At 40.6% G+C, this 26,326-nt stretch overlaps 1 protein-coding gene across 1 annotated transcript; it reads left to right on the top strand.

Moving 5' to 3' along the window:
- The first annotated feature begins 8,435 nt into the window (after positions 1–8,435).
- On the top strand, positions 8,436–24,677 carry DTD2 (D-aminoacyl-tRNA deacylase 2). The gene is made up of 3 exons (XM_080688422.1): positions 8,436–8,656; positions 17,194–17,263; positions 22,669–24,677. The coding sequence occupies exons 1-3, from the start codon at positions 8,546–8,548 to the stop codon at positions 22,992–22,994; spliced, it is 507 nt and encodes a 168-aa protein (XP_080544548.1). The 5' UTR covers positions 8,436–8,545; the 3' UTR covers positions 22,995–24,677.
- Positions 24,678–26,326: the final 1,649 nt, after the last annotated feature.

The following is a 26,326-nucleotide window of genomic DNA, read 5'->3' as shown; positions in this document are numbered from 1 at the left end:
GGCATGATTCTAAGTGCTTTACAAATTGTAACTCACTTAATCCTACAGCAATTCTGTGAAGTAGGTCATATTATTATCCCTATTTTACAAACTATGAAACGAAAGCACTTGCCCAAGGACATTCAGGAAGCAATTGGAAGAGACAGTATTATGCAATAGGCAGTCTGGTGCTGGAATCCAGGCTCTTAACTATTATACTCTGTGTCTGAGGCCACTGCCAGGAGGCAGTGAGACTTGGCTGTCAGCCCAGATCCACCTAGTCTGTTTATTTAATCAGAAGTCACCTTCTTGGCTGCAAAAACTCAAACAGAAGTGCCTAGAAAATGTCAAGATCCACTTACAAAGTAAAATGCTGATTCTGGTTCAATAAGTCTGGAGTAGGACGGAGATTCTGCATTTCTAACAGTACCCCAGAGGATCCATTGCTGCCGGTACAGAGCAAGAAAAGATTATGACTGAAGCATAGGTGCAAGAAACAGGCAGAGCCAAGATGAGCTAGGAAAGTCAGCCAGCCCTGTATTTTGGAAAACCCTACTAAGAAGTTCGGACTTGATCCTAGACTCTATCCTGAGGGCATTAGGGAGCCACTGGAGGATTAAACTTGCATTTTAGAAAGATCACTCTGTCTGCTGTCATGGAGAGGTTAAAACCGAAGGTGAGTGGTCAAACTGGGTGGTTTTGCCGTCATCCAGTTAACAGATGATGTGGCCTGAACCAGGAGAGTAGCAGTGGGGATGGAGAAAAGTAGAGAGTCTTGTCCTATAAATTCTGTTGGTTCAGAAACAGAGGAAGAGGGGAAAGTTTAGGGGGACTCCTGTATCAATTAGAAGTCATAGCTTTAGCTTGTTTGGCTCAGCGGTTAGAGCGTCGGCCTGAGGACTGAAGGGTCCCACGTGCTATTCTGGTCAAGGGCACGACTGCAGGCTCAATTCCCAGCCCTGGTTGGAGTGTATGTGGGAGGCTACCAATCAATGTTTCTCTCTCACGTCGATGTTTCTCTCTCTTTGTCTCTCCCCCCTCCCTTCCACTCTCTCTAAAAATCAATGAAAAAAAAATATCCTTGAATGAGGATTAACAAAACAAAAAAAAGGAAGAAGAATATGTCTTGGTTGTAAAGAGATTTCATTCTGGCTGGTTTAACCAAAAACTGATTTATTAAAGGGTGTTAAGTAGTTTCAGAATTATTAGGATGGCTGGACAAGCATTCAAGGCTCCCAGGAACAGTGCCCAAGACATGCCTCAAAACTTTCTAGATCAGGAGTCTATGGCTGATGTTCTCTGTTTTAATAAATGGTAGCACTGCTGCTGCTGAACCCAAAATACCAGCAATTTGGTTTTATGCAGCTGCTACTGCCAACCAATGCCACTTGTGCATCAGGTCTGGAACCCTCCTGTGCCTGGAAGCTCTGCCAACACCAAATCAGGGAAATGGGAGCCTCACACAGAGCTCGTTTATTCACATTGCTCATTTAATCTTGCATGAGGGTATCTAACAGGCAAGCCGGAATCTCAGCTGCACAGGAGGCTGGTTAGCTGAGTTCTGAATTCTAAATGGGAGGAAAAAGGATACTCACAATGTGGGAATTTCCCCAAATGGAAAAGCTATTCAGAAGATGATGTTGTCCATTGAATTTAACCAAGCTTTCCAGAATAATTAGCTTCGGAAAGAGAAGCAAAATTGCATTGTGTGAGGAGTGACTGAGAGGTGAGAATCCAAGGGCTCTGAAAGCAGCAAGTATTTTAAATTTAGAGAATTAAGGAGAAATTCCCCCTGCTTCTTTCCACAAAACGTAACTCTCACACATTCTACCAATTAGAGATTAATTTGTGTTCAGGGGCTGCTATTAAAATGCAAATATACCTTTTAAGACGGTTAAGTTTCATTCACAAGTTAATGGGAATTACTTTAATCAGCTTCACACCCAGCGGAGTGCAGCTAAACACAGTACTTAGGACTTTACTTTTGATTGTGGCCTAGAGGGAGGAAACCTTCTGAGTTGGAGGTCAGGCCTGAAGTGAATTTTGGAGACCCTGAAGTCAGCATGTGTGTACAACAGACCCTCCAAAAACATCATTTCATTCAACATCATTTCATTATAACATTGATGAGATGCTGTAGGAATTTAACTCTTGTTTATGTCAGTTAGCTTAGCAGTGGTCGGCAAACTCATTAGTCAACAGAGCCAAATATCAACAGTACAACGATTGAAATTTCTTTTGAGAGCCAAATTTTTTCAACTTAAACTTCTTCTAACTCCACTTCTTCAAAATAGACTTGCCCAGGCCGTGGTATTTTGTGGAAGAGCCACACTCAAGGGGCCAAAGAGCCGCATGTGGCTCACGAGCCGCAGTTTGCCGACCATGGGTTTAGGGTAAAATTGATTTCTTTAAGCATCATTTCGCTTAAAGTTGCAGAACCTATCCCCATACAGTTAAGTTAGTTAAGTTAGGACTTAACTGTATGGGGAAGTGCTGTAAAAGAGATAAACAGAGAGGTATTCTGAAGAGAGAGTCAATTGATGTCTAAGAAAATAATTGCTTAGAAGTGGTATGGCCCCGAAAATCTGGTTTAGGCCACAGATCTTATCATCCCTCCAGTAAAAGCCGGTCACCTGTTTTGTTTAGATCAGGCTTTCCAGGAGGTGGCTCCCCTTCAAGTCCTGTCCTTCCGCTGGGAGAGGGAAAGATCACAATGGGAGAAAGTAATGCTCCTCGTTGTTTTCCTTGTCTCTTCACTAAATTCTGAGCTCCCCGAGAGCATTTTATTCCTCATATATTTCCAACACCTAGTTCAGTGTTTGGCATGATAAACAAATGTTTGTCAACAATTGGACAAATACAGTAATGCCATTATTAATTCTAGAGTTGGAATTTTCTCTATTTGTGAGATCTTTAGAATGTCCTTACTCAAGCATGCCGATCAGATACTGTATTTCTTTTGCTTCATTTGCCAAAAAGAAGCAAACAACCAGGAGGCTGCCATCTGATAATACTGCTTTCCCTTTTCTTCTCAAGTAAAAGAAATGGAAGAGTGGGGTGTATATAAACAATTCATGATTGAAATATTTATTTACTTCCTACTGGAGTCGGTGTGAACTTAGTTACAACACTCAAAGACAATAAAAATGGTTCTTTTTTTATTTTTTTCTGTAGCAAATCAAATGTGATTCCAAGTCTCTTCCCCCACAGTACAAAAGGTCCCAGGAAGCTGCAAGGATGTAGGTCCTTAGTGGCCCCTTCTAACATGCCTCTTATTACAGTCCGCGAGTCCCCTGAAAGTCAGTGGCTCCATCCTTTCCTGCCATGCAAGTTGAACTGGGTAGGGGCATTTTCACTACAGGTAGGATCCCAGAAACCATTCTGCTCTGATGTCTTGCAATATTCCCAGTGAATGGAAAAAAAAAAAAGAGGAGGAAGGGGGGTCATGGACCTTGACTCATCTCACACTAATAACTCACAAAGTCAAACTTCACCTGTATAAACTCTTGGAGAAATTATAGAGTTTCATTAGAAATATTAACTGCAGCTATTTCTCTCTTTGTCTTCCCAGCTGCTATCTTCCCACAAAAAGATGACAAAGGAGTACCCAAAGACCTCTTCAATTAGTGTGCTAGATATCTTTTGCTTGTCTTTCAGATCCACATTCAAGCATTCTGCACCCTGCTTTCTGCCTGTAGACTGGGGCATGTGTTCTGATTTCTGGTTGGGTTTTGCCAATGGGGAGCTCTGGCAGGAAATGGAAGAAAGATGGAGGATGGGGTCAGGTATTTATTTCCCTAGTTCCCTTCCTAAAGGGTCACCTGGAATTGGCCGTGCTTCTTGGCAGGTCAATGCCTCCATCTAAGGATCTATGTAAGTCTCTACCTGCGGATGCCAGACTTCATCCCTTTCTCCCTTCAGGCTAATCTTGAGAAAAACAGCGAATTCCAGCAGAAGGGCATCTGCAATATACCTGACCAATCAATACTCCTCAAAACTGTCAAGGTCATTAAAAAGAAGGAAAGTCTGAGGAACTATCACAGTCTAAGGAAACTTGATGACTAATTGTAATATGGTATTCTGGATGGGATCCAGAAAAAAAATTTCAAGAAAAACTAATAAAATCTGAATAAAGTATAAAGTTTAATTAATGTATCAGTGATGGTTCCATAGATGTGACAAACACATACCAGAGGAATTTGAAATGTTAATAATAGGGGGAATTGGGTGAGGGGTAAATGGAAATTCTCTGTACTACCTTTGTATCTTTTCTGGAAATCTCAATCTATTCTAAAATTTGAAGTTTATTTAAAAAGAGAGAACTCAAGGTGCTATACATTTATAGTCAAGTAAGGAATGCTGAAATGAATTTACAAATAAATGCAAAACTGGTCAATATGCACTGGGTAATAGTCAAATTTTACATGTTTATGACAGAAACAATTTGCTTACTATCAATGTTTAAAAAGTTAACTTCTATCTCTACAAGTTGTAAGACAGCCTAGTCAAAGACAGATCCTATGAAGCCCTATATGGCTAGCAGGTAATCCCCAGAGGCTCTAGCATTCCAGTCAAAGGATATCTGGAAATCTCTTGCCCATTTCAAAATATTTCACAATTTTTTTCTTTCAGAGCACGCAAAATTATAAAAAGGCCTCACAACAGGATGGCCTAACTTGATAAAACAACCAACAGAAGTAGGCAAATATTCAAAAGGTTATGCAACGCTTTGCTAAGTTATCACAATACTATGAACTGAAAAATAACTCAAATGTCAAGATAATTCATCAGCCTACCCTGAGGAAGTCCTACAGACTGCCAAAGATATACATCATTGCCTTAGAGTAAAAAGCCCTTGCTATATTATGTTACCTAGGCAACACACCAGCTTATGGTGCAGTAATGAAATAGGAATTTTTTAAAAAGTCAGCTGAACAAAAGAGCAATCAATACAAAGTTCCAAACTAAATTCCATCCCCCACCTGGTTGCACAAACTATTCATGTTGAAGACAGACTCAGCTTTTAGGTGGAAACTCTCATTTTTCCAAGCCTCACATTTCTATACGAAGGGGATTCAACTGTATTAACCCTTGTGGCCCCAGTTTCTGCCTCTGTAAGAAGAGGCTCCATGACAAATATATGGTTGTGGTCTGGAATACTTGCCCTTAGACTTTTTATTTCAGGCTCTTATTTAAATCTGTTTGTTTCCTCTTTCCTCAGTCTTAATGCATGTGGCAAGTGGGTTGAAGCCAACTTTAACATGGGTCTTTCTCACCTCAGTTTCAGTAAAAGAGCATCTCTCTCTCATATAAATTAGTAAAGATACCACAGGGGGAAATGTTCTGATCACACCCTATGAGAGAACTTCTGCTCCAGTCACAGCAACATTTCTTACAAATGAATAAATTTATAATGAATCTGGTCCTACCCCAATTCATGTGCACGTTAGTTAGTGTGAACCAATTTCTAAGATCCTCATCACCTCCCTGAGCACTGAAAAAATAAATCTCTGAGCTTTGAAGTGGGGGGCTAGATTTCATCCAGCCTCCCCTATTGTGAAACATCTACCTCTTCCAGTAGCACTTCTACTGATTAGCATACCCCTAGGTCAGGTCTCAGATAAGAGGCTCATTTTAGAGCTAACTCTTAGGAAAAGCTCCGCTTATTTTGAAGACTATGAAACAATACTGTTCCTTTCTCTTTCCTTTCCTCTTTACAATCAGGAAGCTTAGCATCAATTGTAAAGGATCTTTTAGAAATTGTTCTCAAATCTTTCATATTTGTGAAATACTTTTGAATATTAAAATTTGGGACAGCCAACTTGGATTAAACAACTTAAAACCTCTAAATAGTCCTGGCAGGTGTTGCTTAGTGGTTTGAGCGTGGGCCGCACACTGAAGGGTCTCCTGCGTCACCCAGTCAAGGGCATATAACTTGAGTTGCAAGTTATACCCTCACCCTAGTTGGGGTGCATGCAGGAGGCAACCAATTGATATGTCTCTCACATCAATGTTTCTCTCTCTCTCTCTCTCCACACCTCCCTCCCTTCTACTCTCTCTTAAAAAAAAAAAAAATCAATGGGAAAAATATCCTCTGGTTAGGATTAACACCAAAAATTAATTAATTAATTTGGAAAAAACACCTCGAAGTAAGTTATTCTACCATCGCAGGGGGGTCTAGAATGCATTAATTATTAACCCACTATCCATATGGTCCCTTTTCAGCATTGTAGAGCTGTGAGATCTATTCCTACCCAGGCTGATTTTTTATATACTCAGGAGGCAGAGCTCTCTATGTTCCAGTGAATCACTTCTTCCTTTCTTAATGCTATGCTTTGCCTTTGACTTCTAACATGAAGGAAATTATACAACATGCTCCTTCATGACATTACATACTATGGACATAATGTTTTGTAACAAAAATTAAAGTTATGTTTCTGTGAAAACTTTGCTACATACTTTATTATCTCAGTACTATAGTCAAGAACTGATCTTATTTGTTTTTTATTTCCTCCATTATGACTTACTTAGAAAATTCCATTTTGTTTACTCCTAACATTTTACTATTTTAGTGTATGTATTTCTTGCCTTCTTAAATTCTTTGTGGAATGAGGCTAGATGTTCAAAAAAATAAAGAAAATAGAGAAAATAAATACTTTCTCTTTGGTGCCTACTATCTACTGCCCTCTGCAGGTAGAAGGAAAAATAAGTGAGCCACAACCTATTACTGTACTACCTATAGTAGTGTCCCAGAGATCCCTACCCAACAGGAAGGAATGTTTAAAGTAACTGGTGATCTTTAAGATGCTAACCATTACTAACCAGACTCCATCTATTCACGGGAAAGATTTTCCACTTTGCTAAAGTCCCTTCACTATGGAAAGATCTCTGGTAACTACATACCCTATTTTCAAAAGACCTCCCTAACTCCTGTACCCATATACAAACAGACATCAAAGTCCTTTCTGACTATAGGTCAATGCTAAGGGCCTCTATGTGAAAATTCCTTATGCCCTGGGAAACTTGAGTCTGGAAGTGAAAAAGAAAAGAGACTAAAGGTGCAGACACTGTCAACCTCAGAGAGAAGGCAGGGGAGTGGGGGGGAGAGGAGGGTAGAGATCAACCAAAGGACTTGTATGCATGCATATTAACATAACCAATGGACACAGACACTGGGGCAGTGGGGGTTTGCCCTCGGGGGTGGGAGTGTTTGAGGGGGTGAGTGAGACATGTAATACTTTAAACAATTAAAAAAAGGTGCAGACAATGTAACTTGTCTGTGCTTTCCAAATGTCAATGAATGTTTTAAAATGTCAACCCCTGCAATGCAGCAATCAGAGATAATGTGAGATTTTGCTCTTCGTTTTCTGCAAAAAGTGTGAGGCAGCTGCAAGATAACCAGCAAACAGCTTCAATTTGGTGTAGAAACGACTGTTGATTATGCATGGATTATTTTCTTCCACCACACTACTTTGTATGGATAGCAACACTATCAGTGATGTCACCTTCTAAAAAACAACAGACCCGAATGTATAGGCACATTGTGCCAACAGCCCAAATCAATGACCTGGGTAATGCAATCAGGGTAACACTATTATTTCTCATATAAATCCTCCAAGTCCATTGAAAAATAATGCTAATCTGATGGATGTTCAAGGAATATGTTATGTGGGAAAGAAAATCAAGCCCTTGGTTAATTTCATTTAAATTCTAATGTCTGCTTACAGGAAACACATCACAGAATTGAATATCAGTGTGTGCCTGTATGTCGTTTTATTTTTGTATTAGTAGCAGGTTAAAACGTTTATTAACAATCCCACACATTCTTGGGTAAGAATATTTTTAGCAAGGATGTTTTCTAAAGGATTGATCTCCAGCCCTAGGCAGTTTGACGCAGTGGATGGAGCCTTAGCCTGCGGACTGAAGGGTCCCGGGCTCAATTTTGCTCAAGGGCATGTACATCGATGTTTCTCTAAGAATCAATGGAAAAAATATCCTCGGTTGAGGACTTAAAAACATTTAAAATAAAAAAAATAAAGGATTGATCTCCAAATGTGTATTCACATAGCATACCAAAACTTTTCCACAACTGCAGCTTCAGAATGATTTATAGCATTCCTTACAGAGGAGGCAGCGTTGTTTTATTGTTCGGGTTAAAAAAAAAAATTTTTTTTTGAAACAGTTATAGCTTTTAGTTTCATCTCCACTTACATTTTGTGATTCAACTGATTCTATTTACTTATCTTCATGGCATAATATGGGCATAATATGGACTTAAGCAGATTTAATATTTTTCGATGTCTGAAAATTTAGGGAACAGATCCAGTAAGTCTTTTCACTGTTTAAAAATATACACTGGGCACTACTAGAGAAGCAGGTAAGAGCGTACATAGTCTTAGAAGACCGCACACCGGAGTCAGCCCAGGGCCAGGCAGAGGCCCCACCCCTGTGAGGGCGGGGCCCCGAGCGATCAGGACGCCACTCTCGCCGCCTTCCCAGCGCGCTGAGGGCACGGCCTGCGAGGCGCGCGGCCTGAACCCGTGGGGTCGCCGCGCGGGCCCCAGCCATGGCTGAAAGCGGCCGGACGCCGCAGGCCCGGGCGCTCCTGCAGCAGTGCCTGCACGCCCGGCTGCAAGTGCGCCCCGCCGAGGGGGACTCCGCGGCCCAGTGGGTGGAGGTAAAGTGAGCCCAGCTGCTCCCATTATCCCCGGGCGCGCAGGGGCGGTTGTTTCCGCGCGCTGTCTCGGCGCCTGGTCCGTCCCCTCTCCCCCATGTCTTCCTCGGGCCGGCTCGGAACTTCCGGCGGGTCTGCCCAACCTGCCCTCATTGGCCTGCCTGGCTCCGCCCCTCGCCTCAGCCCTGCACCTGCTCCTTCCCTCTTAGGCCCTTGCGCCTCCGGGGGAGGAGGAGCCTGTCCCCCGCTTAGGCCCGCGGATATTTGAACTCCACTCACCGGCCGCCTCGGTGGACTTGAGACCTATTTGTCCCAGACCTCTTGCTTTAAAAGAGCCTTGTCAAGCCCTTGGCATTGCTGTGCTGAGATGGTCCGAGCTTGTTTGTTAAATTTGTTGCAAATATTAAAGGTCCGTTTTGACTTGATTTTCCCTTTATGTTGACAGCAGGTGGGTCAACATAGAAGTGAGATTTTTCCAAGAAAGTTATTTTGGGAGTAAGATGAAATGAGAGAAATATTAGTTTATAATGAAGACTTTATAGAGGTACTCAGAAACTTTAATATAGGAGTATCTCATTTCCTGCTGAATTGGTCCCAGATCTAGCATTCCTTAACTGTTAGGTCCTAGACCTAGACTCTCCATTCCAGTAATTACAGGCTGCTATTGTTCCTTGTGATTAAGCCCCTGGCTTAACACAATCGAAGTCATTATTTTAAATACTGCCCATAAACTATGATATGTGGCTGATTATTCTTAAATCAGAATCTGTTACCCTCTGCCAAGTTGGAAATACTTATAAGCATAAACATTCCTATATTTTCCTCTCCCTTTTCCTTTCTCAAACATTCATGTTTCTTACTCGTTTTTGTTACGGCCTTTTCTGAGATCTTGATTTCTCTTCCATATATTGAAATTTTATTCTCTTTACTAGAGGCCCAGTACACAAAATTCGTGCACGAGTAGGGTCCCTTGGCCTGGCTGGCAATCAGGGCTGATCTGTGGGGCAACCGGTGGGGTGATTGGGCCCCCCGCTTGCACCTGCCTTGGCTGGCATGGCACCACCCTCTCACCGGCCCTCCCCCCCCCCCCCCACCGCGGCCAGTAAGGACCTGTGGGCTGGGGGCAGCTCCTGCGTTGAGCATCTGTCCCCTGGTGGTCAGTGTGCATCATAGCAATCAGTCATTCTGCTGGTCGGTCAATTTGCATATTAGGGTTTTATATAGATAGATGGATATTTGCCATCTTATCCAGAGAATTGCCTATTTTTATAGTTGCCTAATGGGACAGTAAATCCCAAACTGTTAATCCTTTAGATTTCTGCCATGCTTCGTTATCTTTTTTTTTTTTTAATAAATCTTTATTGTTCAGATTATTACAGGTGTTCCTCTTTTTCCCCCCATAGCTCCCCTCCACCTGATTCCCACCCCACCCCATGCCCTTAGCCCCCGACACTGTCTTCATCCATAGGTGTAAGCTTTTTGTCCAATCTCTTCCCGCACCCCTCAGAGAATTGTCAGTCCACTCCCTTTCTATGTCCCTGATTCTATTATATTCACCAGTCCATTCTGTTCTTCAGATTTTTTTATTCACTTGATTTTTAGATTCACTTGTTGGTAGGTATGTATTTGATGTCATTTTGTTGTTCATAATTTTTATCTTTACCTTTTTCTTCTTCTTCCTCTTCTTAAAGAACACCCTTCAGCATTTCATGTAATCCTGGTTTGGTGGTGATGAACTCCTTTAGCTTTTTCTTGTCTGTGAAGCTCTTTATCTGACCTTCAACTCTGAATGATAGTTTTGCTGGGTAGAGTAATCTTGGTTGTAGGTTCTTGCTGTTCATCACTTTGAATATTTCTTGCCATTCCCTTCTGGCCTGCATAGTTTCTGCCGAGAAATCAGCTGACAGTCGTATGGGTGCTCCCTTGTAGGTAACTAACCGTTTTTCTCTTGCTGCTTTCAAGATTCTCTCTTTGTCTTTTGCCCTTGGCATTTTAATTATGATGTGTCTTGGTGTGGTCCTCTTTGGATTCCTCTTGTATGGGGTTCTGTGTGCTTCCTGAACTTGTAAGTCTATTTCTTTCACCAGGTAAGGAAAGTTTTCTGTCATTATTTCTTCTAATATGTTTTCAATATTTTGCTCTCTCTCTTCTTCTGGCACCCCAAAAATTCGGATGTTGGTACGCTTAAAGTTGTCCCAGAGGCTCCTTACACTATCTTCATATTTTTGGATTCTTTTTTCTTTTTGTTTTTCTGGTTGGGTGTTTTTTGTTTCCTCATGTTTCAAATCTTTGGTTTGATTCTTGGGGTCCTTTGATCTACAGTTGAGTTTCTGTATATTCTTTATTTCAGACAGTGTATGCTTAATTTCTGACTGGTCCTTTTCCATTTTTTTGGCATTCTCATTAAGATCCTTAAAGGTCTCACTAAGTTCCTCAGCGATTTTTAGAAGATTCTTGAGTAATCTTATAAATGTGGTTCTGAACTCTATGTCGTCCAGTAGTTTGCTTTCCTCCATTTCTCTCATTCGTGACATGTTTCTTTGTCTCCGCATTTTGTTGTTTCCTTGTGTTGATGGAGTGGCTTTGTGTGGTAGGTGACCTATAGGGGCCAGTAGCTCAGCCTCCCCAATCACCTGAGGTGGACGCCTTTGGTACACCCCTTTGTGGGCTGAGTGCAAAGTCTTGGTGTAGTTAAGCCTTGATTGCTGTTGGTACACTGGGAGGAATTGACCTCCAGGCCAATTGGCTGTGAGGACCCGCTGTGTCTATAATGGAAGAACTGCTGCGCTGGAGACACGCTTATGGTGCAAGACTTGTTTCAGTGGGGCTTTGGTGCTCACTGAGTCTGCCTCTTGAATGTGTCACTTATGGATGTGAGGAGTTGAAATCTGGTGTCTCACACTGACCACTAGGTACACTGGCTTCTGGATCTCCAATGGGGTGCAGGTCAGCTACTGTCTGAGGCCACCCAGCAGGAGCTACAGCGAGAACTACAGTTTTCTCCTTTTTGCTTGGGGTTTGGAGATTTTGGAGCTGTCTGACCCGGGCTGCAAGTTTGCTAGGTTAAGCTGCGATAGGGCAGGCCATTCATATGCTAAAGCCGCTGCTTGGAGCTTGGGTGGGTTTGTAGGTTGTGGGGGCGGGGTCTCAGGGCGTGACCAGGCTAGGGTGTGGCAAACAGCGATGGCTGCCAGTAAGCTGGCTCTGCGTCTCCGGACCGTGTCCCCATGTCCCGCACCCCAGCACAATAAACAATTATTCCTGCGTGCAGCCCTGCAAGCAAGCCTCCCTCACTTTCCCACCCCACGGCAGACAGTCCAGCTTCTCCCCGTAGGAGTTTGGGTCCCCTGCGTCTCCCCAGAAACTGGAGTTTGGAGTAATCGGGAGCTTATCTCCCTTCGGGTTGAAAACAGCAGCGCTCCCAGATGCCCGTCGCCAGCCCGATTCGCGCGTCTCCGTACCTCAGCTTTTCAGTGCTTGTGCACCCCTCAATGCTGTTTGCTCTTTCCTTCTAGTTGTAGAACTTCCACTCAGCCAGCATTCCCGTGGTTCTGGGTGATAGACGTTTTGTCTTTTAGTTGTAGTTTTGAAATTGTTGTGCGAGGCAGCAGTTTAGGTGTTTACCTACGCCGCCATCTTCACCTTGGTCTCGCTTCTTTATCTTTTTATATTCTTCATGCCACATCGCCTTATGCAAAATCACAAATATTTTAGCAGCCTTCCAAACTATCAGTTTGCACTTATTAAGTTTAAATCTATTTTAAACCTTTCTTTTTCACTCCTACACATGGTTAAATTAGTATAAAGAGATAGTGAAAAGCATATTCTCTTTCTCAAGCATCCTCTCCCCTATTCTATTATCAAAAGTTCTAATTTTTTAAAAACTTGTTTTAATTGTCAAAAGATTTGAAGGTTATTTTGCATTTTTAGTTTCATTTATTTAGAGCTTTGCTGTCACGAACTAATGTTTTCCTTCTTAGGAGGTGAACTTTTTTTAAGCTACAGTGAGAAATATCTATACTTTTCTATATATTTAATATGTTTATACTGAAAGAAGCTACAAGGCAAGTGATTCTGACTTGAACAGGGGAATTTGTAGGTCACAATTTAAGATCTATTATTGGACTAAACTAAAAGAAAATACCCTTATGAGGAGGTAGTGTGGGATGTGGAAAGAACAGGTGTCTATTTCTGCAAATATTTAGACATTTAATTCTGACATTGCAAATGTGCAAACATGATGATATGCTTGAGATTTGGGATCATGCTAAAACAACCCCAGGGGGAGGCCTGTGACACTGGTGCAGATGACTCATTCAGCTCCTTGTTGTGAGTATACATTGGAGGCCCTGGCTTGTTCCAGAGCACAACTGTGCCTTTAAAAAATGACTGTACTTCTTTTGCAGGTAAATCAGGTGTGAGATCAGAACTGCATTTATATTTACATAGAAGACAATTTAGATAATACATAGATCCCGTAAGGTAAAGTTGAACTTAAATGCAATCAACAGATCAGTTCAGTTCCTATTGTATAAAAAACAGTCTGTGAGGTGCTTTGGGAGCTAAATGTTAAATAAATTGTGTTCCATCCCTTAAATTTATCCCTATAGCCTCACTTTATAAATACGTATATAGCTTCTATTATGAACCAGGCAGTGTTTTAAGCACCTTACAAATATTAACTTATTTAATCTTCATAATAGCTCTTGGATAAAACAGGGTTAATCTACAGAATAAAAAATTTAATGATTGAGAGAAACCAAGATGGCGGCATAGGTAAACACCTGAACTTGCCACCTTGCACAACAACTTCAAAACTACAACTAAAAGACAAAACGGATATCATCCAGAACCACAGCAAGACTGGCTGAGTGGAAATTCTACAACTAGAAGGAAAAAGCACACTGAGACTCAGAGGAGGTACAGAAGGCAGAGGTATGGAGGCGCGCGCGGAGAGGGCTGGCAACTGAGTACGCGGCTGGCTTTTTCAAGCCGGAGGGAGACACAAGCTCCCAACTGCTCTGAACTCCAGTTTCAGGTGAGAATCTGGGGACCCAGACTCATACGGGGAGAAACTGGACTGTCTGGAAATGGGCAGAACTTGAGGGTGGCTTTCTCTCAGAGGTGCTTGCAGCGATTACTGCATGACACGGAGACCCAGGGGCCTCTTAGGGCAGGGCTGACGGGAAACCATTGCTGTTTGCTCTGCCCTGAGACTCCGCCCCATCCAAGCTGTGGGCAGAGGCTTTTGCATATGAATGGCCTGGTCCTTTGAAATCTAAACTTACCTATCAAACTGTAGCTGAGTCAGGGAGACCCAGAACATACAAAAGAAGGCCCAAGGCCCCACAGCAGCTTGCATTGCTTCACAGCTGGGCCTCATCTGGGCACCTCCAAAACCCAAACAAAGAAGAGGAATCTGCAGATCTCTCTGTAGCTCCTGCTGGGTGGCCTCAGGCAGAGGCTAAATTAGCACCTCCTTGGAGATCTAAGAGCCAGTGTACCCAGGGGTCAGAGTAGGACCATCCAGATTACAACTCCTCAGATCCATAAGGGACACACTCAGGGTACAGAGTCAGTGAGCACCAAAGCCCCACTGAAGCAAGTCTTGCTTCATAAGGGTGTCTCCAGCAGAAGATCTCCCATCATAGACACAGCTGATCCCCACAGCCAATTGGCCTGGAGGTCAATTCCTCCCAGTGATACCAACAACAATCAAGGCTTAACTACAACAAGACTGTGCACACAGCCCACAAAGGGGTGCACCAAGAGTGTCCACCTCAGGTAACTGGGTAGGCTGAGCCACTGGGCCCTATAGGACAGCTAGCACACAAAGCCACTCTATCAACTCAGGGAAGCAACCAAAATGCGGAGACAAAGAAACAGGTCACAAATGAAAGAAATGGAGGAAAGCAAACAACTGGATATAGAGTTCAAAACCACGGTTATAAGGTTTTTCAAGTATTTTCTAGAAAAGGCCGATAAATTTAGCAAGACCCTCGAGGATATGAAAAAGGACCAACTAGAAATTAAGCATACACTGACTGAAATAAAAAATATTATACAGAGAACTAACAGCAGACTAGAAGATGGCAAGAATCAAGTCAAAGATGTGAAATACAAAGAAGCAAAAAACACCCAACTGGAAAAGCAAAAAGAAAAAAGAATAAAAAAATATGAAGATAGTGTAAGGAGCCTCTGGGACAACTTCAAGCGTACCAACATCCGAATTATGGGGTTGCCAGAAGAAGAGAGAGAGCAAGATACTGAAAACCTATTTGAAGAAATAATGACCGAAAACTTCCCCCACCTGGTGAAAGAAATAGACTTACAAGTCCAGGAATTGCAGAGAACCCCATACAAAAGGAATCCAAAGAGGCCCACACCAAGACACATCATAATTAAAATGCCAAGAGCAAGAGACAGAGAGAATATTTAAAGCAGCAAGAGAAAAACAGTTAGTTACTTACAAGGGAGCACCCATATGACTGTCAGCTGATTTCTCAATAGAAACTATGCAGGCCAGACGGGAGTGGCAAGAAATATTCAAAGTGATAAATAGCAAGAACCTACAACCAAGATTACTCTACCCAGCAAAGCTATCATTCAGAATTGAAGGGCAGATAAAGAGCTTCACAGATAAGAAAAAGCTAAAGGAGTTCATCACTGCCAAACCAGTATTATATGAAATGCTGAAAGGTATTCTTTAAGAAGAGGAAGAAGAAAGAAGAAGAAAAAGGTAAAGATAAAAATTATGAACAACAAATACATATCTATCAACAAGTGAATCTAAAAATCAAGTGAATAAAAAATCTGATGAACAGAATAAACTGGTGAATATAATAGAATCAGGGCATAGAAAGGGAGTGGACTGACAATCCTCGGGGGGAAAGGGGTGTGGGGGATGCAGGAAGAGACTGGACAAAAATCATACACCTATGGATGAGGACAGTGGGGGGGAGGTAAGGGCAGAGGGTAGGGTGGGAACCAGGTGGAGGGGAACTATGGGGTGAAAAAAGAGGAACAACTGTAATAATCTGAACAATAAAGATTATAAAAAAAATAAATAAAAATCTCAGAACATAAGGTAGATGAGAAAGTGATATCAAAATCACAGTATAAATTATAGCACTATTTTTATTTTTTATTTTTATTTTGTTTAATATATTTTATTGATTTTTTACAGAGAGGAAGGGAGAGGGAGAGAGAGTTAGAATCATCGATGAGAGAGAAACATCAATCAGCTGCCTCCTGCACATCCCCCACTGGGGATGTGCCCGCAACCAAGGTACATTCCCTTGACCGGAATTGAACCTGGGACCCCCGAGTCCGCAGGCCATCGCTCTATCCACTGAGCCAAACCAGTTAGGGCTATAGCACTATTTTTAAACTAAAAAAAAAATTTAATGATTTACTCAGCAGCAAAATCAAATTCATTCATCAAGTGTATCTTTCCCATATAGTCTCTATTCTACAAGAGCTAATAAAGAAATATCCAAGTCATTATATAAAACAAATAAGCTTACATTCTTTGTAACAACCTCATGATGTAGAACTTAGTATCATAAATGCAGTTTCCAAAGCTTAATAACGATGTTTGTTTAAACCAGTGGTTCTCAACCTTTCTAAGGCCGCGACCCTTTAATACAGTTCCTCATGTTGTGGTGACCCCCAACCATAAAATTATTTTCGTTGCTACTTCATAACTGTAATTTTGCTACTGTTATGAATCGTAATGTAAATATCTGTGTTTTCCGATGGTCTTAGACTTAGCCTCTACAGCAGTGGTTCTCAACCTGTGGGTCGCCACCCACAGGTTGAGAACCGCTAGCAGGGTCGCCTAAGACCATCGGAAAACACAGATATTTACATTACGATTCATAACAGTAGCAAAATTACAGTTATGAAGTAGTAACGAAAATAAGTTTATGGTTGGGGTCACCACAACATGAGGAACTGTATTAAAGGGTCGCGGCATTAGAAAGGTTGAGAATCACTGGTTTAAAGCATTAACAGTAACAAGAAATGGTTGGAAGGTTTCTTGGAATTTATTGAAATAAAATCAGACCCTTATTTTTATGATCTGCAAGTAATTTCATGATCTCTTCAGGAGGAATAGGGTGATGATGTCATAAGCTATCTGAGATATAATGCAAATTCATTTGGTGTTGAATAAATGGGGGGGGGGGGCCTGCAAACTAAATGTGCCTAAGTCTGTCAGTCTTGCTTAGGGGGGGGAACTAATTCATAGTCTAATGATTTTGATGAGAAGTACATGTTTGAAGGTAAAACTTGTGTTCTTCACTATGTTGGCTGCATTTTAAGCTTAATTTTCTGAAAGAAATGATAATTGAGGAGATTGAATATTGGAAAGATTTTGTTTTCTCAACATTTTTAAGAAATCAATATTGTAAAAACTTACTTCTCTTTTGCCTTTAAACTTTACATCTGTAACAGTTGTGAAATTTTATCCACTCACCTCTTTATCTCTACCTAGAAGTTTCTTTCTAATCTTCGTTTATTGTGGTGATTTCTCGTAGATTCAGAGAGGATTAGTGATCTACGTGTGCTTTTTCAAGGGAGCTGATAAAGGACTTCTTCCAAAAATGGGTACGTTTTGATGTTGTTTCTTTTTTGAGTGAGAATGTGTAGCAATAGATAGATAAGTTTCCAGATGGGGCAAAAGGCACAATCTGAAATTTACTGGCAAGTTGTAAATGACTTAATTCTGTACTGTTGTTGACTTTAGCTGTTTGCCTATTTCAAAGTTTAAAGTAAAGAAGTGTGATGGAATTCTTTTCAAACATCTGCAGCATTTCAGATGGCTTATAGAATGGTGTACACACACACACACACACACACACACACACACACACACACACACACTGAGATTCAGCCAGGGATACAGAAACTTGTTGGAAGCAGGGTGGCCACGTATAGAGAGAAACAGATGCTGCATTTCTTAATAATAGTTTTTTATCTCCCAGAATCCCTATCAGGAGTATGTAGGTGACCTGGGATGCATAACATGTGGCCCCTTCAAATCTGGACAGCTCAGGTTGGCATCATTATTATGGGAGAATTTATATTAACCCTTTATTCATCTATTTGTAGAAAATGTGTATAAATATAAGGTTCTCTGATTCTTGAACCGAGCTCAGTGTTGTTACATCCACATCATCCAGGGGCAGAGAATGCAGAGGCAATGTTTAAGCATCTCTGAACAATAATCGACCTGCCTGCAGCCTTCCAGTGTACTGGATGGTCCATAGCACTGCCCATTCTTTGTGATATTTACATACATACAGTCTCAAGACAGTATTTGATATAATAATTATGCCCCCCAAAACCCTAAAATAATGGTACTATCCCTAAATTGGGGACAGGTTATATTCTCTTGATGAATGAAGGACAGTACCCATTAGTTCGATTAATAAGACATAAATTATACAAATGGGTAGTTGAAGCATTCAGAAGTTAACCTAAAAGAGCTTCAAGTAGTGGAACTCCAGGGTAAATAGCTCAATGAAGAACAGCTTAAACTAACGGCTAAAACCCCTAGAGGGAATTTTATACTGAGACATCGAACATGTTTGACAATTTGTCCAAGGATTAAAACTAGACTTAAGGGACCTACAATAGGTGAGAATGGAAAGCCAGTAACTGTAATGGTTTAAAATTTGAATCTGGAGGATAATAGGGAGCTTAGAGAACATGAAATGAGGGCTCCTCTTATAGAGGGTTATTTACCAGTACCTGATGCTTGGGAATTGCACATTGTGTCCATTTTCCTGAGTTAATATTTTGCCTTGAATTAAATCTTTATTAATCATAAAATAGTATAGTAGAAATCTTCAAGAACAGGAAGAGAATTTTTGTCATTGTGATGTAAGATTTATGTCCTAAAGTTGTTTTTATACATTTTTAAATGGATCTTAGTTATAAGATGAAATGAACCAACCACATCCAAGCTGCATTTTGTTTTATGGTAGTCAAATCCTGTATGCTTCCAAAAATATCTTCCTGAGTTCACTTTGAATACATGTATAAATTGTGGTGAATTACAAACACTGAGGAGGTTCGCCTAAGTCTTTTAATGAATAGTTTAACACAAAGCTCTATATATCATGATTCTCAATAAAGAACTATGACTGTAAGAATCACATTCTGCTGGTGTCAGTTATAAGCAAAGTAAGTCCATCTATTATGGATAGCATTAGCTTGTATTTCCCTCTATTCCAGGAGGCAAAGTAAGCCCGTATGATGGGATTCTCTTAAACCCCACCTCATACTTACTACATGGATTCAGATCTCTCCAATCAAATCATGTGCCCTTGGGGACATAACAACCAGTTATATCCATAAAGTCTGAAATAGCATGGCTAACAGATGTGCCAAATCTTCCTCAATTCATCTTCAATATAATTGGCCTGAGATCCAGGGACCTGTCAAAACTGAACTTTCTGTATACATCATTAGAGATACTTGATTGATAACCTGTCTTGGGATCGTTGAGTTTCCAACATGCCATTAATTCATTACCTCATTTTAATTCTACTTACTGACAGTTTGTATTTGTATTTATTTCTGCATACTGATATTTGTATACCAATAGCATTAATTGAATTCGCAATTATAGCCTACAGAGGTAGGTGTGTAGAAGTATAATAAATTGTACTTACCTCAAAAAAAATTGTACTAACCTCTCTGGCCTTGTATTCCAAAATTACCTCCCTACTCTGTTACTAGCCTGAGGCCTGGATAGCGAGGTGGTGCGTTCCACTGGAATGAAGTGCTCTGGAGTGTTACAGTTTCCTTAGAAGCCGTCAGTCAGGACTGCTGGCTATGCAGCAAAGTCCTATTTGTAATGGAGAATAGTAGTGATATTTTCAAATAGATGTAAGTTAAGTGAAAATTGATAGTGCTTGCCCTGGCCAGGTGCACAGTTGGTTGGAGCATCATCCCAGGCACCAAAAGGTTGCAGGTTCGATTGCTGGTCAGGGCACAGACCTAGGTTGTGGGTTCCATCCCCTGTCGGGGTGTGTACGGGAGGCAACCAGTCATTGTTTCTCTCTCACATCCATGTTTCTCCCTCTCCCTCTCTTCCTTCTCTCTCTCTAAAATCAATTTTAAAAAACACACATATCCTCCAGTGAGGATTTAAAAAAAAAAAAGAAAAGAAAATTGATAGGAATTCATTTAGATGGTCACCTTGGCAGGTTTTTACCAGGTTAATTTCCTGACTTGTCAAGTGGGGCAATCATACTGAATCCTTACTAATATTTACTACAGACCCCATGATATTGAAAACATTGACTAGCCCACCAGAAAGCATACTTTTTCAAGCCTAATTATTGGAGTATGAGTTTTATATAGTTTATTTTACCATTTGTCCTCTCAAAACTATTGTTTACAAGCAGAAGCTATTTATACTTTACTAGAGGCCCTGTGCACAAATTCGTGCACTGGTGGGGTCCCTCGGCCTGGCCAGCGATCGGGGCCATCGGGGGGGTAGGGGGGCAGCCAGGGGGAGGGGCCGTGGAGGTTGGCCAGCCGGCCGGGGGTAGGGATCATGGGAGCTTGGCCTGCTGGCCAGGGGGAGGAACTATGGGAGGTTGGCCTGGCGGCCCCCCTGATTGGAACCCAGAGGGGAGGGATCACGGGAGGTTGGCCGGGGGAAGGGGACATGGGAGGTTGGCTGTGGGAGCGCACTGACCACCAGGGGGCAGCTCCTGTGTTTAGCATCTGCCCCCTGGTGGTCAGTGCGTGTCATAGCGACTGGTCGATCGGTCGTTCCAGTTGTTTGGTCATAACGGTCACTTAGGCTTTTATATATAGATAGATAGAGATAGGAAGATCCTAAGGCTATGTATATTAGGCATCTCTTTTGTTTATTGTTTTTAAAATAGCTAATGTTGAGATAAAACAATTTTGTAAGTTTAGAATTTTTGGTACACATCAATATTTATGGCAATTGTGATACTTCTTATTAGCTAGGAGTATTAAATGCGTAAGTGCCGTAAAAATAATCTTGTATGTAAATAAAGATATGCCAGTAACTCTAAACCTTTTGATTTATTTTTCATTTGTAACAATGAATTTCTGATGATTCTTGCTTTCACCTTTATTCTTCTCCCATGGGTTATATTTGTAAAATGGTTAGTCCATATTAATAGGCCTTTGAGATTATGAAATAATTGTCAATCAGCTGGTTTATAATGAAATTGAAACTGGTACCTTTGTTTCAGCTTAGAACTCTAGGCAACTAAGTTTAAAATAATAAATGCACTAAGTTTTTTATTTAATACTAGAGGCCCGGTATACGAATTCATGCACCAGTGGGGTCCCTCATCGTGGCATGCGGGATTGGGCCAAAACCTGCTCTCCGACATCCCCCGAGGGGTCCCAGATTGCAAGAGGGCACAGGCCAGGCCGAGGGACCCCACCAGAGCACGGTCGGGGCCGGGAGGGACGTGGGAGGTTGGCCAGCCGGGGAGGGACCGCGGGAGGGCTCCAGGGCATGTCCAGCCCTTCTCACTCAGTCCCGATTGGCCGTACCCCAGAAGCAAGCTAACCTACTTGTCAGAGCATCTGCCCCCTGGTGGTCAGTGCACATCATAGCTACTGGTCGACCGGTCAACTCTCTGCCTCCTGGTGGTCAGTACATGTCATAGCGAGCAGTTGAGCGGCCTTAGCACATCATTAGCAGACTATGCTTTGATTGGTTGAACAGACGACCAGCACTTAGCATATTAGGCTTTTATTATATAGGATTCTTTAAAAATTTTTTAATTTATTGATTGATTTTAGAGAGAGGAGAGAGAAACATCGATTTGTTGATCCACTTATTTATGCATTCATTGGTTGATTCTTATATGTGCCCTGACCTGGGATTGAACCTGCAACATTGGCATATCGGAACAACACTCTAAACAACTGAGCTACCTGGCCAGGGCTACTATCTATAATAATAAAAGCAAAATATGCTAATTAGACCAGTTGTCCTTCCGGACAACCTTCTGGATGAAGCTGGGGCTATGAGGGAAGCCTGGGTTTTGGGTGCCAGAGGGAAACCGGTGCTGGCAGCCGGGAGAAGGAAGGCCTACTCTTGCATGCATTTCGTGCATCAGGCCTCTAGCAGAATTTGGCGCTTTATAGAGGAGGATTTATCACTGTGTTTTTCTAATGCTATTTGCTTATGAAATGTAAAAAGGAACAAGAAGGCAAAATCTTCTCATTTATCCCCCTGGGGCAACAATATAGGGTGTTCTAAAAAAATGTATACACACTTTATCAGCTGACAACGCACTTAATTTTCACTTCTTTTCAGATTTAAGTGATTTGAAATAATGCAGGAAGCCAGATTAAGCTTTGAACAAAGAGAATTTATCCTAAAGCGTCACTATACTTTTTGTATGGGGATACATAAAAGATAAAGTTTATAGTACAAAACCTGGCAACAGTTGACGAATTTAGGGCACACAAACATTGAATGAAATGATTCTTGATGTTTTTTATTCCAGTGCTTCGAGTTATCAGCAGTGCCTGGACCAGAACGGTCATCAGTTTGAAAACAGGCATTGACCAAAAAAAAAAAGTATTCATCTTTGTAGATTCTTTTAAATTTTAAAATAAACCGTATGTAAATAAACTGACTTTATAATCATTCCAAATGTGTTACACATTTTTTTGGGCCACTCTGTATTTTGAGGTTTCAGTATACAGTTATTTTAGTTCTTTTTGGATGAACTTATTGTTAGGAAATCTTAACTGCCAAGTCACATTTAAAGCATTATGCCATTTTCTGCATGAAATTTGCCTTGTTTTTCATTCTTTGATCTTTTAGCTTAGTGAAGCACTTTTTAAAATCTACTAGTAAATAGAGACTTTGGGTAAAAAGCATGAACTGAAAAACTGGGTTTTAAATAATGAGATTTGCTGACCAGAGAATTGTTGGTTTTCGTTTCTCCATTTGTTTTTCACTTCTAAACATTTTTCCTTTCTTCCCCACCCAGTTAATACACTGTTAAATGTGAAATTAAGTGAAACCGAAAATGGCAAGCTCGTCTCTATATTGGATCTACCTGGCAACATTCTCATCATTCCTCAAGCCACCCTTGGGGGGAAAGTGAAAGGAAGAAGCATGCAGTATCACTCTAACTCTGGGAAAGAAGAAGGGTTAGAACTCTATTCCCAATTTGTGATTCTCTGTGAAAAAGAATTGGCTGCGAACAGCAAGTGTGCTGAAGCTGGGGTTGTGGTGGAACATGGCACTTACGGGAACAAGCAGGTGTTAAAGCTGGATACCAATGGACCATACACACACCTGATTGAGTTTTGAGAAATTAAAAGTTTCTACAGTTGTTTTCTGGTATGAGATGATCTGGACTATAATTAGATTCCCCTTGCCCACCTTCTTCTTGAATATGATAATCTGAAGCATTTTTAGACAAGAAAATCCCGGGTCCCATCCATAACTCTGCAACTTGCTAATTGAATGAACTTGCCAATCACTTGTACTCTGGATCTCAGTCACCTTTCATTCTGCTTTCCCCTACACTTCGACTTGAAACTTTGAGAAATGCTTTCTATTCACTTTATGGTCATTGTGGAAATGTTCTTAGCTGTATGTGTTTTGCAAATGAAGAATTTTGTGCAATCAAGAAAAATATATTTCTTACACCCTCAAATTTATGTAGTATGTAATAAAAATAACTATTAAAATTAGTTAAAACCCAGCACAAACCAATTATAATCTTGTCAGTTTTGTTTTACTATTCAGTTTTCTATATTTTGAATGAAAGAATATGCAATTTACTATTCTTTTTAATACCTATGAAAATGTAATATAGAAATGTTACTGTGTTTTATAATATTACTTTCCAAGGGTATTCAAGTGTTTTTAAATTATTGTAAGAATCTTTATTTGATATAGGAACAAGGTATGGGGAATTAAAAGTTGTTTTTATTTACTATATCAATGGGTTACTATTCTCTTTCTCAGTTTTTTCCAATACAATGTATGTCTCATTTTTTCTCTTTCATTTTAAAAAGTGTATGCTTCATGAAAGTATTGTTAGTTTATAATTTTTAAGGAAGTTCCTTTCTTATTGAATTAGATAGCTATAAAAGGAAGACAAAGGGAAGCTTTCTACTGGAATTTTTGGAAAACAAGTTCACTTGTTCATTTCTCTATTATCTAAATTATTTGAAGCCCGTGTAATTTTTTCTATTAGTGAATGTTTCTGTTCTCCCTCCTCCACCTCCACCCCCAACAAAATTTGTATTTTGAAGTTCCCCAATATGATGGTATTAGGAGACGGGGCCCTTTGGGAGTAATTAGGGTTAATGAGGTCATAAGAGTAGAGCCTTCATGAGGGATTAGCACCCTGATGAGAAGAGACACCAGAGAACTAGCTCCTTGTCTCCCCACCATGTGAGGATTCAGTGAGAAGAGAGCCATTTATAAGCTAGGAAGAACCCTTACCAGAAACTAACCATCATGCCACCTTGGTCTCAAACTTCTAACCTTCAGAACCATGAGAAAATAAATTTCTGTTTAGGTCATCTAGTCTGTAGTATTTTGATATGACAGCCCAAGCTAAGACAGACAGCTAAAGGCAAGAGAGGAAGATCTATAAGAAACTGGAAGAATAAATCAATAAAATGTAATAGTCTGTTTTTGCAAGCTCCTATGATATGATTTAAAAAGATATTTTAAATAGTAAAAAGTAACAACCAAATAATTCTAGTCACCAAAAAGATGAAGAAATTAACTTGAATAAACTTAAGTAGCTGCTGAAAATTCTTAGTCTTACCAGTTCTTTAGGCCAGTGTTCCTAAGACACTTAACATTTTTATCACACACACACAAAACCATATTTCTCTATATTCTTCCTCTACTATTTTATTTTGGAAGTTGAGAATCAATAACTGGCTTGGTAATGAGCTCTTTGTCCTTAACTTTTGCTTTATTGATTCAAAATACATTTATTGAAATATAATAAACTATTCATAAACTTGCAAACTCCAGTTTTCTCAAAGTTTCTACAAGGAGGTATATATATCTTTCAAAAAGATTATGTGTTTCCTATTTTAAATCATTTTGATTTTGTGTGTAGGTAAAATGCTGACTCACAGCCCTAGATTGCTATTTTATAGTTCAGGCAATTCTTCTTTAAAAGAAAAAATTTGCTAGAGAATAGCAATTTCAACCACATGAAAGCTTATTAAGCAGAAAGTGATGACCAACTTTGTTTTATTTCCAAGGAGACTAGAACAAGAGGCAAATGGCAAGAGAAATCGTGGATATGAAAATAATTAGACCTTGGTTTTCTGTAGCTCTTCTAAAAACCTTCGATAAATATCTCATTTTATCTTCCCAGTATATAATGAGGATAGTGCTGTAGAAACGAAGACAATGCTTAAATAATTTTCTCAAGATCACACAATAGGGAGTAATAATTTCTATTTTCCTGGTTTTTCTGGTAAGAATTATTGAAATTGATCTTGATAAAAGTTTAGCATCTCTCAGTATTGGTCATTTGATAAAGAATAGCCAATAAATTGGTTTATTTTCTAAATTAGGTGGCAGAGTTATGGAATAAGACAAGGATGGAATATAGACAATAAATTGTAATAACTATGTATGGTGTCAGGCATGTACTAAACTTATCGTGAACAATCACAATATTACCACAATATTGTGCACCTGAAACTAATATAATATTGTATGTCAACTATAATTTTAGAAGGATTCCAAGATGTCTACCGAGTAGGTGGAAGCTACACTCACCCGCTCCTGGCCCCAAACGAGATTTACAACTAAATTACAGAGCAATCAACCTGAATAACTAACTGAAGCCTAGCTGAACCGGAATATCCTATCCAAGGATAGAGACTGGTAAGAAGGGCGGAGATAGGGAAGGGCTAGCCGCCAAGCCCCGGTGTGGCAGCTGAAGAGCTGGAAGGATATTGGCTGTAAAACGCCCCCTTCCCCTGAGCATGGGGTCTCAACCCCATACAGGGACCCCCAATTCAGAGCAACAGAGGGAGGAAGAGGAGCCCGAAAAGCATCGGTTGGTGAAGGTCAGTGGGGATTCAGTTGCCTGGGAGACCCAGACACCACCTTCCCAGGGATGAGCACTCCTGTAGTTACAGCACCAGCCTGAGGAGTGCACCAGCAGGTCCCGACTGCTGGGAGGCCATTCTGCCATACTCGGTTACACGGAGCCTGGTACTGGCATAAGAACAGGCATATAGTTCAATGGGAGAGAGCATAGAGCCCAGAAATAAACACATGATTTTATGGTCAATGAATATTTTGACAAAGGAGGCAAGAGCATACAACGGAGTAAAGACAGTCGCTTCAAGACATTGAATTGGGAAAATTGGACAGATACATGCAAAAAAAAAAAAAAATGAATTAGACCACCAACTTGCACCATACACAAGAATAAACTCAAAATGGATAGAAGGCAAATATAAGTCATGAAACCACAAAAATCCTAGAAGAAAACATAGGCAGTAAAATCTCAAACATCTTGTAGCAATATTTTTTGCCAATATATCTCCTCAGGTAAGGGACACAGAGGAAAAATAAACAAATGGGACTATATCAAATTAAAAAGCTTTTGCACAACAAAGGAAACTATCAACAAAATGAAAAGAGAA

Source organism: Plecotus auritus (assembly GCF_963455305.1).
Source record: "Plecotus auritus genome assembly, chromosome: 1".
NCBI classification, from domain to species: Eukaryota; Metazoa; Chordata; class Mammalia; order Chiroptera; family Vespertilionidae; genus Plecotus; species Plecotus auritus.
This window is presented reverse-complemented; position numbering and strand designations above follow the sequence as displayed.

Coding starts and splice junctions, on each gene's coding strand:
- DTD2 (XM_080688422.1), top strand. CDS start 8,546: ATGGCTGAAAGCGGCCGGACGCCGCAGGCCCGGGCGCTCCTGCAGCAG. Junction 8,657..17,193: donor CCGCGGCCCAGTGGGTGGAG/GTAAAGTGAGCC, acceptor GATTTCTCGTAG/ATTCAGAGAGGATTAGTGAT. Junction 17,264..22,668: donor AGGACTTCTTCCAAAAATGG/GTACGTTTTGAT, acceptor TTCCCCACCCAG/TTAATACACTGTTAAATGTG.